We start from the raw sequence: 13,299 nt of genomic DNA, 5'->3' as shown, positions 1-13,299 counted from the left end.
ATTCAGGATACATCTTAAGGGAGTGTCCGGTTTGGAAGGTGTGGTGCTTATCCGGAATTTTAAACACAGGGATGTCCGCACCCTGGTTAGTCCTGGGACTCGTCTTCCCTAAGGGCATCCCATAAGGGTCAGGTCCAATTGTGTTCAAAGCTCATGGTCCCTTTTCCTGAGCTCTTCATCTACCGGATTTAACCATGCTTACCGGTGGGATGGAAACTTCCCTTGCCTCTGCCATGCACCTGTTGACCACTAAATGGGGCACAAGGACTGTTGGATTTATTGTGGTCCTACACGCGCCCTACCTGTTCCAGGTGGCAAGGCCTGGGTCTGGGGACACTCACTGATGTTTCTGTAATGCTAAGCGGCCCACCTATGTGGTCCTGGCTATAAAACTGTCCTTCAAGGAGAAATCTCTGACTTAGTGACAGGAGGTGCATATGCTAAGCTTGGGGCAGGATGGATGTGTCCTCCTTCCAGCTGGGCCGAGAGAACAGCTGCTGTAATTTTAGCCTTCTGTCCCCACTTGCCATCAAAGGAGTAAGCCCCCCTCTCAAGGTGGTACCAGTATCCTGTGTCCCAAATGACTGTATTTTCTTCCCTCCAATACCAATTATTGAATGGTTGAAACAACAATGGCTTTAAGACCTGTGCCTATGCACCAGATTGTACTTGAGAGGCCCCAAGAAAGGGGTAAGTTTATCTGGGGAGCAATGGAGGAAATGTCCTAAGGCTTTTCTACTATCCACATGAAAATTACAGACCTGTCTTTAAATTGTCCTGATGTGGGGGACCATACACTATGGTGGGGAACTGGCCCTTCAAAATGGCCATGAAATGGCGACACTTGCCTAAACCCTGGAGGGCACCATGAACAGGGATCTTCTGGGCACCACCCCAAGAATTCAAGACTTCTAAATAGGGAATCTTGATCCTGCCTAGGGGGAATAACCTTACTTGTAAGATGAGGAAAGAAGTCTAGCCGGCAGACATTAGGACCCAGGAGGCAGGAGACAGATGTGGCTGTCTCACGCTCAGTAACCCGTGCAGGGAGAGATTCTTGTGGGACCATGGTCTCAACCAGGATATCTAGGAGACTAAGACGTCCACTGAGCACTCCTGGGTGTACTTTGGGACCACCACGGAAAGCGAAAGAATTGGAACTGGTTCCAGGCCAACCAACGCTCCCAACCCCAAAGGGGTGGGGGTTGTTAGAGAGCCCTTTTCCAGACAGCCTGACACCCATGTCTTTAGTGTGGTGGCTGTGCTAGTTGCCTTTAAGTGGCTGACAGGTGCCCGGTTTAGCCTCTGAATTCTAAGGAAGGACAGGACGGAATAGCAAGTGAAAGAGGTCTAATTGTACTCACCACGTGACGATGTAGATGCCTTTCCTGGAGACTCCTGGCTGCCTCGCAAAATGTAACACCTAAGGTTCTTGCCTAGCCACACCAAAGAATTGGTGTGGCAGCTGACTGCGGTGAGTCATGAACCAATAGAGAGAAAAAGCTGTAGGCTTTATTGAGCAGAGTGAAAGTACGAAGATTCCACAGCATGGAAGGGGTCGTCCGGAACGGGTAGCCCTTCTGTCTTCTTTATAGTTGAAGAAGCTTTGCTGGATTCTTGGATGGCAGGGTTTTGTTTTGTTTTTTTCCTTTCAGCACTTTGAAAAGGTCCTGTTCCTTCCTGACCTGTGTGGTTTTTCTTGAGAAGTTTTTTGCCAGACAAACGGGGGCTCCTTTGTATGTTATTTGTTTCTTTATTGTTTCTGCTTTTAAGATCCTTCCTTTGTCTTTGACCTTTGAGAGTTTGATTATTATATGCCTTGGGTAGTCTTACTAGGGTTTAATCTGTTTGGTGTTCTGAGACCTTACTATTTGTGGATATTTATATTTATCTCAAGTTTCAGAAAGTTTTCTGTTATTATTTCTTTGGATAAGCTTTCTACCACTTGTCCTTGCTCACTTTCTCTTGAACACCAGTAATTCTTAGACTTGGTCTTTTGAGATAATTTTCTATTTCTGGTAGGTGATTTTCATTTCTTTCCATTTTTTTTTTATCCTATGACTGGGTATTTTCAATTAGCCTATTTTTGAACTCACTGATTCTTTCCTCTGCTTGATTCATTCTGTTATTGAGAGACTCTAATGAATTTGTTAGTTTGGCAAATATGTTTCTCAATTTTAAGAATTCTGTTTGATTTTAAAAATTATTTAAAATCTTTTTGTTAAATTTCTGTGATCAATATCTGAATTGCTTTTCTATGTTTTTTTTTTTTTTTTTTTTTTTTTTGAGATCACTAAGTTTCCTTAAAACTGCTATTTTGAATTCTTCAAGAACTCACATATTGCCATCTTGTTGGAGTCAGTCAGTGGTTTATTACTATGTCTGTTTGGGTAGGTTGTGTTTCCCTTGGATGTACATCTATGTTTTTGCATTGAGGGATTAGTTTTTCCAGTCTTCGCTGTCTGGCTTCTTTTGGTTTTTATGGGGTATGTTCATTTAGAGATTCTTTGTAATTTTCTTGTTGACTTTCTTTCTTTTTCCAGGTAGGTCTCTGCTTCCTTTTTGGCCCTAAATGGCACCTTCTGCTCAGGTTTGCCTTGACTCTAGTAAATAAATCAGAGTGTAGCCCATTCCAAACTGGGGAGGTCCCAAAAGGGATCTCAGCAGTATGGGAACGCTTGCTAGCAGTTTGTGCCGAGGGGACCTGTAGAAAGAACCCTAGTATGGTGATGCTAAACAGCCACTCTGATTTGGTGTCTCCTTTGGCTTAGTTACAGAGCAGAGTTTCCAGGACTCAGGATGGTAGTCCTACCTCTCCCCTTTGTCTCTGGCTATCCTCAGGGATATATTTGTCTTCAGGCACTCCCAGTGCTTCCTGTGGCTTGAGGCAGGGACAGGTCTTCTTCCAGGGAGCCCAAGATGATAGGGAAGCTGCTTACTTTGATCTCACTTTTTCCAGTATAAAAACTGTGAGTTGGGGGAAATTTTCATGAGCTTTGTGCTGGGCAGAATTGGGGGAGGCATGTCTTGGATATGGAAGTCCGATTCTGTTACTGTCTGCTCAGAGGTTTTTCACTTGACTGTGGCCCCAGGACCTGTCTCATCCTCATATTTGAATTCTGGGCTATTGCTAGTGATAATCTCAGTGCTGTATATTTGTTTTTGTTTTCTTTGGTAGAGTGTGAAACTAGCTTGCGTCTTCAGGACCATTTTGGAAGTAGAAACCCTCTCAAAAATTTTTATTAATTTGACATACGTTTATTGAGCACATACTATGTCTCAGTTCTTCAGGGTGCTGGAGATATTATAGCAAATAAAAGACAAAGTCCTACCTACATGTGGTGGTGAGGGGAGAGACAGATAATCATCTAAATGAATGAGCAAAATATATATTATATAGAGATATGTGTTTAGATAAATGTAAAGTAGGAAAGGCGAGTAGAGAGTATGAGAGGGGATGAAATTTGAAATAAGTCATCAAGAAAACCTTCACTGAGGAAGTTACAATTGGGTAAACACCTGAAGGAGTTAAGGAAGCGGATTTTGTGGATATCCTGGAGGAAGAACATTTCAGGTAGAGGTAACAGCAAGTGTAAATCTCCTGAGGCAGGGATGTGCATGGTGTGTTTGAGTAATAGTAAGTCAGTGTAGTTCCAACAGAAGTGAGGGGGTATTAGATGTTATGGTTGGAGAAGTAAGAGGAGCCATTAGAGGGTTTGTTTGTTTTTTCTTTCCATCTTTTCTATCTTTCTCAGTATGTTGCCCAGTCTAGACTCGAACTCCTGGGCTCAAGCAAACCTTCTGCTTCAGCTTCCTGAATACCTAGGACTATAGGCATGTGCCACCATGCCCAGCCTTATTGGAGGGTTTTGATCACAGGAGTGACATGATCTGACCTGTTGTTTAAAGGGATCATTTTGGGCTGGGCGCGTTGGCCCATGCTTGTAATCCCAGCAGTTTGGGAGGCCAAGGCGGGTGCATTGCTTGAGGCCAGGAGTTCGAGACCAGCTTGGCCAACATGGTGAAACCCCGTTTCTACTAAAAATACAAAAAATTGCTGGGTGTGGTGGCACATACCTGTAATTCCAGGTACTTGGGAGGCTGAGGCACCAGAATCGCTTGAACTCGGGAGGTGGAGGTTTCAGTGAGCCAAGATTGCGCCACTATACTCTAGCCTGTGCAACAGAGGAAGACCCTGTCTCAAAACAAAAATAAAAGAATCATTTGGCTGTTGTGTTTATAATAGACTGCAGTTGAGGGTGTGGTAGTGGCATGGGTAAGAAACAGGAGAGCAGTTGGGAACCTGATGCAATAATTCAGGCTACTATTTGGGTTGGCCAGTATAGAGGCAGCAAAGGTACTGAGAAGTAATCAGGTTCTGTGTATATTTTGAAGGAGCCAGTAAAATTTGTTGATGGATTAGATGTGGGGAGTTATGGAAAGGGGAGTCAAGGATGGCTCCAAGGCTTATGGGCCTGAACAATGTTGAGAGAACTTCCATTAACCAAGATGGGGAGACAATATAAGGAAAATGTGTGTGAGGAGGCTAAGGAGCTCAACTTTTGACATATGTTAGAAATGCCTATAAGACTTTTAAGTGTAAACGATGAGTAAGCAGTTAGAGGAATCTGCAGTTTCAGGGGGGCAGGGGTTAGTATGAAGGGCAGCTGAGGGAGGATAGATTGATATGTGCCAGCAATTTATCTTCTGGACTTCTTATCTGGGACTTCTTGTTTCACCTCAATTATACTGGCCACTTGGGCATTACCCTGCCTCTCCATAATCAAGATATGTGAATTGGGCTTATTTCCCAAGCGGTCATTTCTTAAGTGTAAAGACTGTCTTGGTCTTTGTAATCATTGCCTCGAAGCTTGTAACAACTCCAGATGCATTCCTTTTTTTTTTTCCCATAAAATTTTAGGTTATGGCTGTCCCTGAGTCTCATCCAATATACTTCTTTCAGGGATTCCTTAAAATTTCTTGTCTGTTCATAGCATTCCTGTTTGTTTCTTTAGTTTTTTATAGCTTTAAAAAATACCTTTTCTGTTATTTTCTGAAAGGCTGTAAATGATGAAGTCAGTGTATATACCTAGTCTGCATTTCAATCCATTCTTCTTGTTTATAATAAAAAGAATAAATTATTATAGAAAAGTGACAAATGCATAGTGATAAAATATTATAATATTCTTATTTGCAGTGATTGGTTTCTTCCATTTTTTCCCAAAATATTAAATTTTACTTAGTTATTTTACTTACATAATAAGCATTTTATCATGTAATTATAAACTGTATAATTGGGATTTCACTTTCTAACATAACTTTCTGGGCCTGCTCTTTGGTGACCCTCATCTGATCTCTCTAGACTCATGGTAAGTGTAACTATTGAACCATTTACTCACTGCTTTGAAGTGACTAGAAGGCTGACTGTAAAGAAATGCAGGCTGGGAAAAAGGTTTCATCTCTGCTCCTGTCATTTGGGGCAGGGATAATTATCTCCCTATGAGGAGTAGAGCTAATGTGTTATTTCTTTTTTCAAGTTATTTTAGTTTCAATTTAAAAAATAAATTCTGCCAGGCATGGTGACTCCTGCTTGTACTCCCAGCTACTTGTGAGGATGAGGTGGGGGGAATCCCTTGAGCCCAGGAGTTGGAGGCTATAGTGAGCTATGATTGTGCTACTGCACTCCAGCCTGGGTTACAGAGCAAGATCTTGTCTCTAAATACATACATACATACATACATACATACATACATACATACATACGTATTTTAAAAATATTAAATTTTTTTTTCTTTCCTCTAGTTCACTTAGCAGCCATGGAAGGCCACCTTCACTGTTTCAAATTCCTATTCAGTAGAATGAGCAGTGCGACACAAGTTTTAAAAGCTTTCAATGATAACGGAGAAAATGTATTGGATTTGGCCCAGAGGTTCTTCAAGCAGAACATTTTACAGTTTATCCAGGGGGCTGAGTATGAAGGAAAAGATTTAGAAGATCAGGAAAGTAAGTAAGTGATATGTTCTAGCATATAATGTAATGATGATGATGATGATATAATGATATACTTTCATTGATGTAGAATCAATGAAATAGGAAAAGAAGATATAAGGCAAATGTTATATATGTTATATGTAAAAATATAAACATGTTTAATATATAACATATTAAAATTTATTACATATCATTGCCAATACATTCATCCAGATTCTTTATTATAAAATACTTTAGACAAAAATGTGTAGAGGTTTGTTGCAGTGGCGCATGCTTGTAATCCCAGAACTTTGGGAGTCTGAGGTGAGTGGATTGCTTAAGCCCAGAAGTTCAAGACCAATTTGGGAAATATAGTAAAACCCTATCTCTACAAAAAATACAAAAATTAGCTGGATGTGGAGGCATGCCTGTAATCAGCTACTTGGGAGGCTGAGGTGGGAGGATGGATTGAGCCCAGGAAGTCAAGGCTACACTGAGCCTTGATTATACCTCTGCACTCCAGCCTGCATGACAAAATGAGACCCTGTCTCAAAAAAAAAAAAAAATTAACATAATGAGCAGTGAATCACTAAATTTAAGAATAAAATATAGAGGCCACGTATGGTGGCTAACACCTGTAATCCCAGCTACTTGAGAAGTTCAGGCAGGAGAATCATTTGAACCCGGGAGGTGGAGGTTGCAGTGAGCCAAGATCACGCAATTGCACTCCATCCTGGGCAACAAGAGCAAAACTCCATCTTGGAAGAAAAGAAAAGAATAAAATATAGAGTTGAAGCCCTTTGGATCTCTCTCCCTAATTACCATCACCTTTTCTTCCTCCTCAAGGGTGAACTATTATTTTAGATTTTTCGTTCCATTCTGTGGTTTTATATTTTAGTTGTGTATATGAGTTGGGGGTCTCACTATGTTTCCCAGGCTGGTCTCAAACTCCTGGCCTCAAGTGATCCTCCTTCCCCAGCCTCCCAGCAAAGCACTGGGATTACAGGCATGGGCCACTGCATCCACCCTGTGTTGTTCTTTATGTGCATTATTTTTTATTGTTGTATTGTTATTTTTATTGGTTTCTCCTTCAAGTATTTTCCATCTGTTCAATCTGCAGATATGGAACTTGCAGATATGGAGGGCCAGCTGTGCATCTATACACATACATGTGTACACACAGACACACACACACACACAACTGAAAGCACCTAACCTTATCCCTAGCATATAGTTGATGCTTAATAAAATGTCTTTAATGATAGTAACTACATAAACTGAGTCCTTACTAAAAATGCCAGACATGGTAGTAAGCACTTGCAAGGATTGCATTGTTTTGTCTTTTTTAAAAATAAGATCTTCTTGATACTTGGATACCAAAGAATTGCATAATTTTACCCTCTCAACAAATCTGAAATGTGACTTTTCTCATTTTTACACATGGAAATAAACAATCTAGAATAGCCAAAGAATATTTTTAAAATAACAAAGTTGGAAGGACTTAACACTACTTGATTTTAAGACTTACTATATTGCTACAGTAATCAAGGCAGTGTGTAGTAATGGCAAACAGACATACAGATCAGTAAGACAGAATACAACAAAGACCAGTAAGCGTACGGCATGATGGTGCATCCCTGTAATCCTAGCTACCTGGGAGGCTGAGGCGGGAGGATTGCTTGAGCCTAGGAGTTCAAGGTTACAGTGAGCTGTGACCACACCTCAGTGACAAAGTGAGACCCTATCTCTAAACAAAACAAAGCAGTGTGACAACTATTTACATAGCATTTCTATTGTATTAGGTATTGTGAGTAACGTAGAGATTATTTAAAGTATATGGGAGGGAGGATGTGCATAGGTTATCTGCAAATATACCATTTTATATAAGGGACTTGGACATCCACAGATTTTGGTATCTTTGGGGGGTCCTAGAACCCTTAGGATTCCAAGGGATGACTCTATATGTATGTGCACATACACACTTCTTATCTGCTTCTAGTCTATTTTGCTGTCTTCACTGTCTTGCAAGTAGAGAAGGAGCGGTCTGTGCAACCAGGTTCAAGCGATTCTCCTGCCTCAGCCTCCTGAGTAGCTGTAATTACAGGCATGAGCCACCACACCCAGCTAATTTTTGTATTTTTAGTAGAGACAGGGTTTCACCATGTTGGCCAGGCTGGTCTCGAACTCCTGACCTCAAATGATTCACTCACCTCAGCCTCCGAAAGTGCTGGGATTACAGGCATGAGCCACCATGCCCAGCTTCCAAGTGTGTCTTTATACAAAGGGTTTTAAATGACCATCCTCTGTGTTTTGTGGTGATATGAGAGAGAAAGAGAATGTGGCTAAAAATTGTCCTGGTACAATACTTCTGGCATGTTTGAAGTCCTGAGGGGAAAAAGAGTAGAATGATTAGTAATAATCTTATTTGATAATTCTCTTTTTACTGCTAGTCATCAACTGAACTCATTCCATTACAACAGCCTTTTATTTGAGAAAATATTGAAACCTGAAATATATGACAGCTTAAGACAGGGAAAAGAATAAACTCTGATATTTATTGAAATGCTGAATTTTTTTATTCATAGCTTTAGCATTTCCAGGTCATGTGGCTGCCTTTAAGGGTGATTTGGGGATGCTTAAGAAGTTAGTAGAAGATGGAGTAATCAATATTAATGAGCGTGCTGATAATGGATCAACTCCTATGCATAAAGGTGAGTTATGATTTCTCCTTTCAGTTTGGATACAATAGCTGCTGAGTTATTAATCTTTTAAAGTAAATATCAATCAGAAACACATGAAACATAAAACTTTTTTCTGATGCCCTAGCAGATATCAGTCTACCTTGTGTGGTATATAGAATGCCTAATTCTCTATTCAAGTGTAATGTTTCTTTTATGATGCCAGATATTCATGCATTATCTTATTCAAGGGTAATTCCAATAAAATTTCTATAGCGACATTGTTATGTTAGTTAAATGTGAAATGTACTGCTAGAGAAGTTTCTTAGGATAACATTTTTTAAATGACCTTTTAATTAATACTAAAATAGAAATCATCCCTCTCTCTCTCTTCTCTTTTTTTTTTTTTTTCGCAGACTGGGTCTTGTTCTGTCACCCAGGCTTGGAGTGCAGGTGGAGACCTCCTGGGCTCAAGTCATCCTCCCACCTCAGTCTCCTGAGTAGCTGGGATTATAGGCATGTGCCACCACACCAGGCTAATTTTTTTGTCTTTTTAATAGTGATGGGGTTTCACCATGTTGGCCAGGCTGGTCTTGAACTCCTGGCCTCAAATGATCCACTTGCCTTGGCCTCCCAAAGTGCAGGATTACAGGCGTGAGCCTGGCCTGATGGCAGGTGATTCTTACTAAACTCTTAGAGTAAAATGATAGTAGGCTTATTAATATAATCATGTGTTTAAATTGGACTTTATTTCACAAATTAACTTCTGGCAGTCCTCAGATCATATATTATGTTCCCATTGGTTAGGTTTTTAGCTTACATTGTTTAATCCATAATGTATCTCAAAGTATAGAATCTAAGCACTATGTGTAACAATAGTTTTATAAGCAGGGGAAATGGGAAGAGATGGGATGCAGAGGATGTTTTCTCCTACACAGAAAGAGTCCACAGATTGGTGAGCTCTGTGCCCTATGTTTGGAATATCTCACTCCATCCATTTCTGCTGGTCATCCAGGAGTTAAACTCTCTACTGTGAGATATGTGTATGGGGAGGAGGCTTTCTACTGGTGTACATAAAGTTTTTTTTTTTTTAAATTATTATTATACTTTAAGTTCTAGGCATGGCATAACTCTGTCATGGTTAGAGACAGAGGTTTGTACCATGTTGGTGTGCTGCACCCATCAACTTCACAGCACCCATCAGACCCGCCAGCAACCCATCAACTCGCCATTTACTCAGGTATAACTCCCAATGCAATCCCCTCCCTCCCTGCCCCCTGCCCTCCCATGATAGGCCCCCGGGATGTGATGTTCCCTTCCCAGCCAGTCCAAGTGATCTCATTGTCTGATAGTTCCCACCCATGAGTGACAACATGTGTTTGGTTTTCTGTTCTGCAAGTGAGTAGTTTGCTGAGAATGATGGTTTCCAGCTGCATCCATGTCCCTGGCCACAGCGACACAAACCGTCCTCCCTTTTTTTATGGCTGCATAGTATTCCATGGTGTATATGTGCTACATTTTCTTAATCTTAGTCTGTCACTGATGGATATTTGCTGATTCCATTCTTTGCAAAACACGTGACATGTTTGCTGCAGTAAACAACGTAGTACGTGTCTCTATGGCAAGCAGCCGACGATAATCTCTTTGGGTATATAATGCAATGGGATGGTTGGTCATGGGGTGGTACTTCTAGTTCTAGATCCTGAGGAATCAGCTTATACTGTTTTCCTCTATAATGGTTGAATCCATTTACAGTCCTAACTAAATGAAAGTGTAAAAAGTGTTCCTATTTCTCCTACATCCTCTCCAGCACCTGTTGTTTCCTTGACTTTCAATGATTGCCTTTCTAACTGGTGAGATATCCGCTGATGGTTTTTTGATGCGTAGTTCTGATGGCTTAGATGATGAGTGATTTTTGTGGTTCGGTTGGCTGTGGCGATTGTTCAGTTCCATCAGCCCCGCCCGTTCGAATTTCACCGGGAGTATCGAAGTCCTTTGCCGGAATTGAAACCGGCGTTTCTTCCCAGCCCTCGCCCGTTCACCTTTGACGGTAGCGCCGGTTTTGTTCGAGTCCGGTTTCACCGTTTTGCCGCCGGTTCGCCTGGCAAATCGAATACTTTGTGTTTCTTAAGTTCCTTTCATCCGGTCCAGTTCAAGTTCCCATCCATCTGGAATGAAGAACCCAGCTTCCAGTCTCGCCGTCCACCGGTTAGGGGAATCCTTTTCCATTTCTTTGTTTTTAGGTTTGTCAAAGATCAGATGGCTGTAGATGTGTGGTATTTATTTCTGAGCGGACTCTGTTCTGTCCTGCATTTCGGTCTGTATTCCTTGCTCTTGGTATCAGCATCTGGCGCTGTTTTGGTTACTGTAGCCTTGTAGTATAGTTCTGATAACAGTAGCATGATGCCTCCAGCTTTGTTCTTTTGACTTAGGATTGTCTCGGTACCGCGGCTCCTTTTTTTGGTCTCCATATGAACTTTAAAGCAGTTTTTCCTAATTCTGTGAAGAAACTCATTGGTAGCTTGATGGGACATGCATTGAATCCATAAATTACTTTGAAGGTAGCTATTTTCTATTTCTAAGATATTGATTCTTCCCTATCCATGAGCATTGGTGTGTTCTTCCCATTTGTGTCCTTCTTTTATTCTACCTTCGAAATAGTGGTTTCCAGTAGTTCCTTCCTTTGAAGAGGTCCCTCTTACATCCCTTTGTAAGCTGGATCTTGTGCATTTTATTCTCTTTGGAGGCAAATTCAGAATGGAAGTCTATTCATGATTTGGCTCTCTGTTTAATCTGTTACTGGTGCATAAGAATACTGCATTTTAAAATTGATTTTGTATCCGAGATTTTACAGTTTTCTGTTTTATCTTCAGCTTTGGCGAGATTTTGGGCTAGATGATGGGGTTTCTAAAATAATACAATCATGTCATCTGCAAAAGAGGGACAATTTGACTTCTTCTTTCCTAACTGAATAGCCTTTTATTTCTTTCTCTCTTGCCTGACTGCCCCAGCTGTGAACTTCCAGCACTATGCTGAATAGGAGGGTGAGAGGGCATCCCCTGGTCTGTGCCAGGCTTTTCAGCTGTGAATTTTTCCAGCTCTTGCCCATTCAGTATGATATTGGCTGTGGGTTTGTCATAAATAGCTCTTTATTATTTTGAGATACATTCCATCAATACCGGACTTTATTGAGCGAAAGCATGTAACACTTTTGTCAAAGGCCTTTTCTTTTCTGCATCTATTGAGGATAGCCAGTCATGTGGTTTTTGTCTTTGTTTCGTTAATAGTGCTGGATTATGTTTATTGATTTGTGTAGTTGAACTAGCCTTTGCATCCTTAGGGATGTAGCTTTCCACTTTGATCAAGTGGATAAGCTTTTGATGCTGCTGATCAGGTTTGCCAGTATTTTATTGAAGATTTTTGCATTGATGTTCATCAGGGATATTGGTCTAAAATTTCTCTTTTTTGTTGTGTCTCTGCCAGGTTTTGGTATCAAGATGATGTTGGCCTCATAAAATGAGTGCTAGGGAGGATTCTCTTTTCTATTGATTGGAATAGCTCAGAAGGAATGGTACTTTAGCTCCTCCTTTGTACCTCTGGTAGAATTCAGCTGTGAATCCAGCTCTGTCCTGACTTTTTGGTTGGTAGGGCTATTAATCACTGCCTCAGTTTCAGAGCCTGGATATTGGTCTATTCAGGATTCAGCTTCCTGGTTCTAGTCTTGGGACAGTGTATGTCCAGGAAGCATTCCATTTCTAGATTTCTAGCTTATTTGCATAGAGGTGCTTGCAGTATTCTCTAGATGGTAGCTCTTGTATTTCTGTGGGGTTTGGTGGGTGATATCCCCTTTACTAGCTTTACAGGCCTATTTGATTCTTCTCTTTTCTTTCTTATTAGTTCCTACATGTCTATCAATTTTGTTGATCTTTTCAAAACCAGCCTGGATTCATTGATTTTTGGAGGGTTTTTGTGTCTCTGTTTCCTTCTGGGGTTCCCTGTCGATCTTTATTTCTCTCTCTTAGTTCTCTGCTATTTTGAATGTGTTTGCTCTGCTTCCTAGTTCTTTTAATCAGATGTTAGATGTCAATTTTAGATCTCTTCTTGTATTTCTCTCTCTGTGTGACATTTAGTGCTATAAATCTCTACACTGTTTTAAATGTGTCCCCAGGAGATTTGTATTGCTGTACTTTGTTCCTCATTGGTTTCAAAGAACATCTTTATTTCAGCCCTTCATTCTCGTGGATGTACCCAGTAGTCATTCAGGAGCAGGCTATTGAAGTTTCCATGTAGTTGAGCGGTTTTGATTGGAGTTTCTTAGTCCTGAGTTCTAGCTCTGATTTTCTGCACTGCGGTCTGGAGGAGGACAGTTTGTTATACTCCTGTGCCATTTGCTGAGGAGTGCTTTCTTACTTCCAATTATGGGTCAATTTTGGAATGGGTGTGATGTGGTGCTGGGGCATCCTTGGGTTGACGGGGTGAGAGAGTTCCAGTAGATAGTTCATTAGGTCTCGCTTCTTGGTGTAGAGATGAGTTCAATTCCCTGGATATCCTTGTTAATTTCTCTGTCTTGTTGGATCTGTCAATGTTGACAGGGTGGTTGAAGCAAGCGTCTCCCATTGATATTGTATGGAGTCTAAGTCTCTCTCTCTTT

General features: G+C 40.9%; 1 protein-coding gene across 9 annotated transcripts in view; it reads left to right on the top strand.

Moving 5' to 3' along the window:
- ANKRD42 (ankyrin repeat domain 42) overlaps positions 1-13,299 on the top strand; it is a 187,395-nt gene that overhangs the window by 23,550 nt on the left and 150,546 nt on the right. For 7 of the 9 annotated variants that reach the window (XR_637595.4, XM_031653071.1, XM_009187029.4 and 4 more), the window contains 2 exons: positions 5,803-6,003; positions 8,556-8,681. Coding sequence is in view for 7 of the 9 variants with exons in the window: in XM_031653071.1 (XP_031508931.1) it covers positions 5,803-6,003; positions 8,556-8,681 (327 nt within the window). In the remaining 2 variants the exon portion in view is untranslated. Of the gene's footprint in view, positions 1-5,802; positions 6,008-8,555; positions 8,682-13,299 lie in introns of those variants that run through there. The other 2 variants (XR_004177427.1, XM_031653074.1) reach the window with 2 other exon arrangements.

Source organism: Papio anubis, chromosome 12 (genome assembly GCF_008728515.1).
Source record: "Papio anubis isolate 15944 chromosome 12, Panubis1.0, whole genome shotgun sequence".
NCBI classification, from domain to species: domain Eukaryota; kingdom Metazoa; phylum Chordata; class Mammalia; order Primates; family Cercopithecidae; genus Papio; species Papio anubis.
This window is presented reverse-complemented; position numbering and strand designations above follow the sequence as displayed.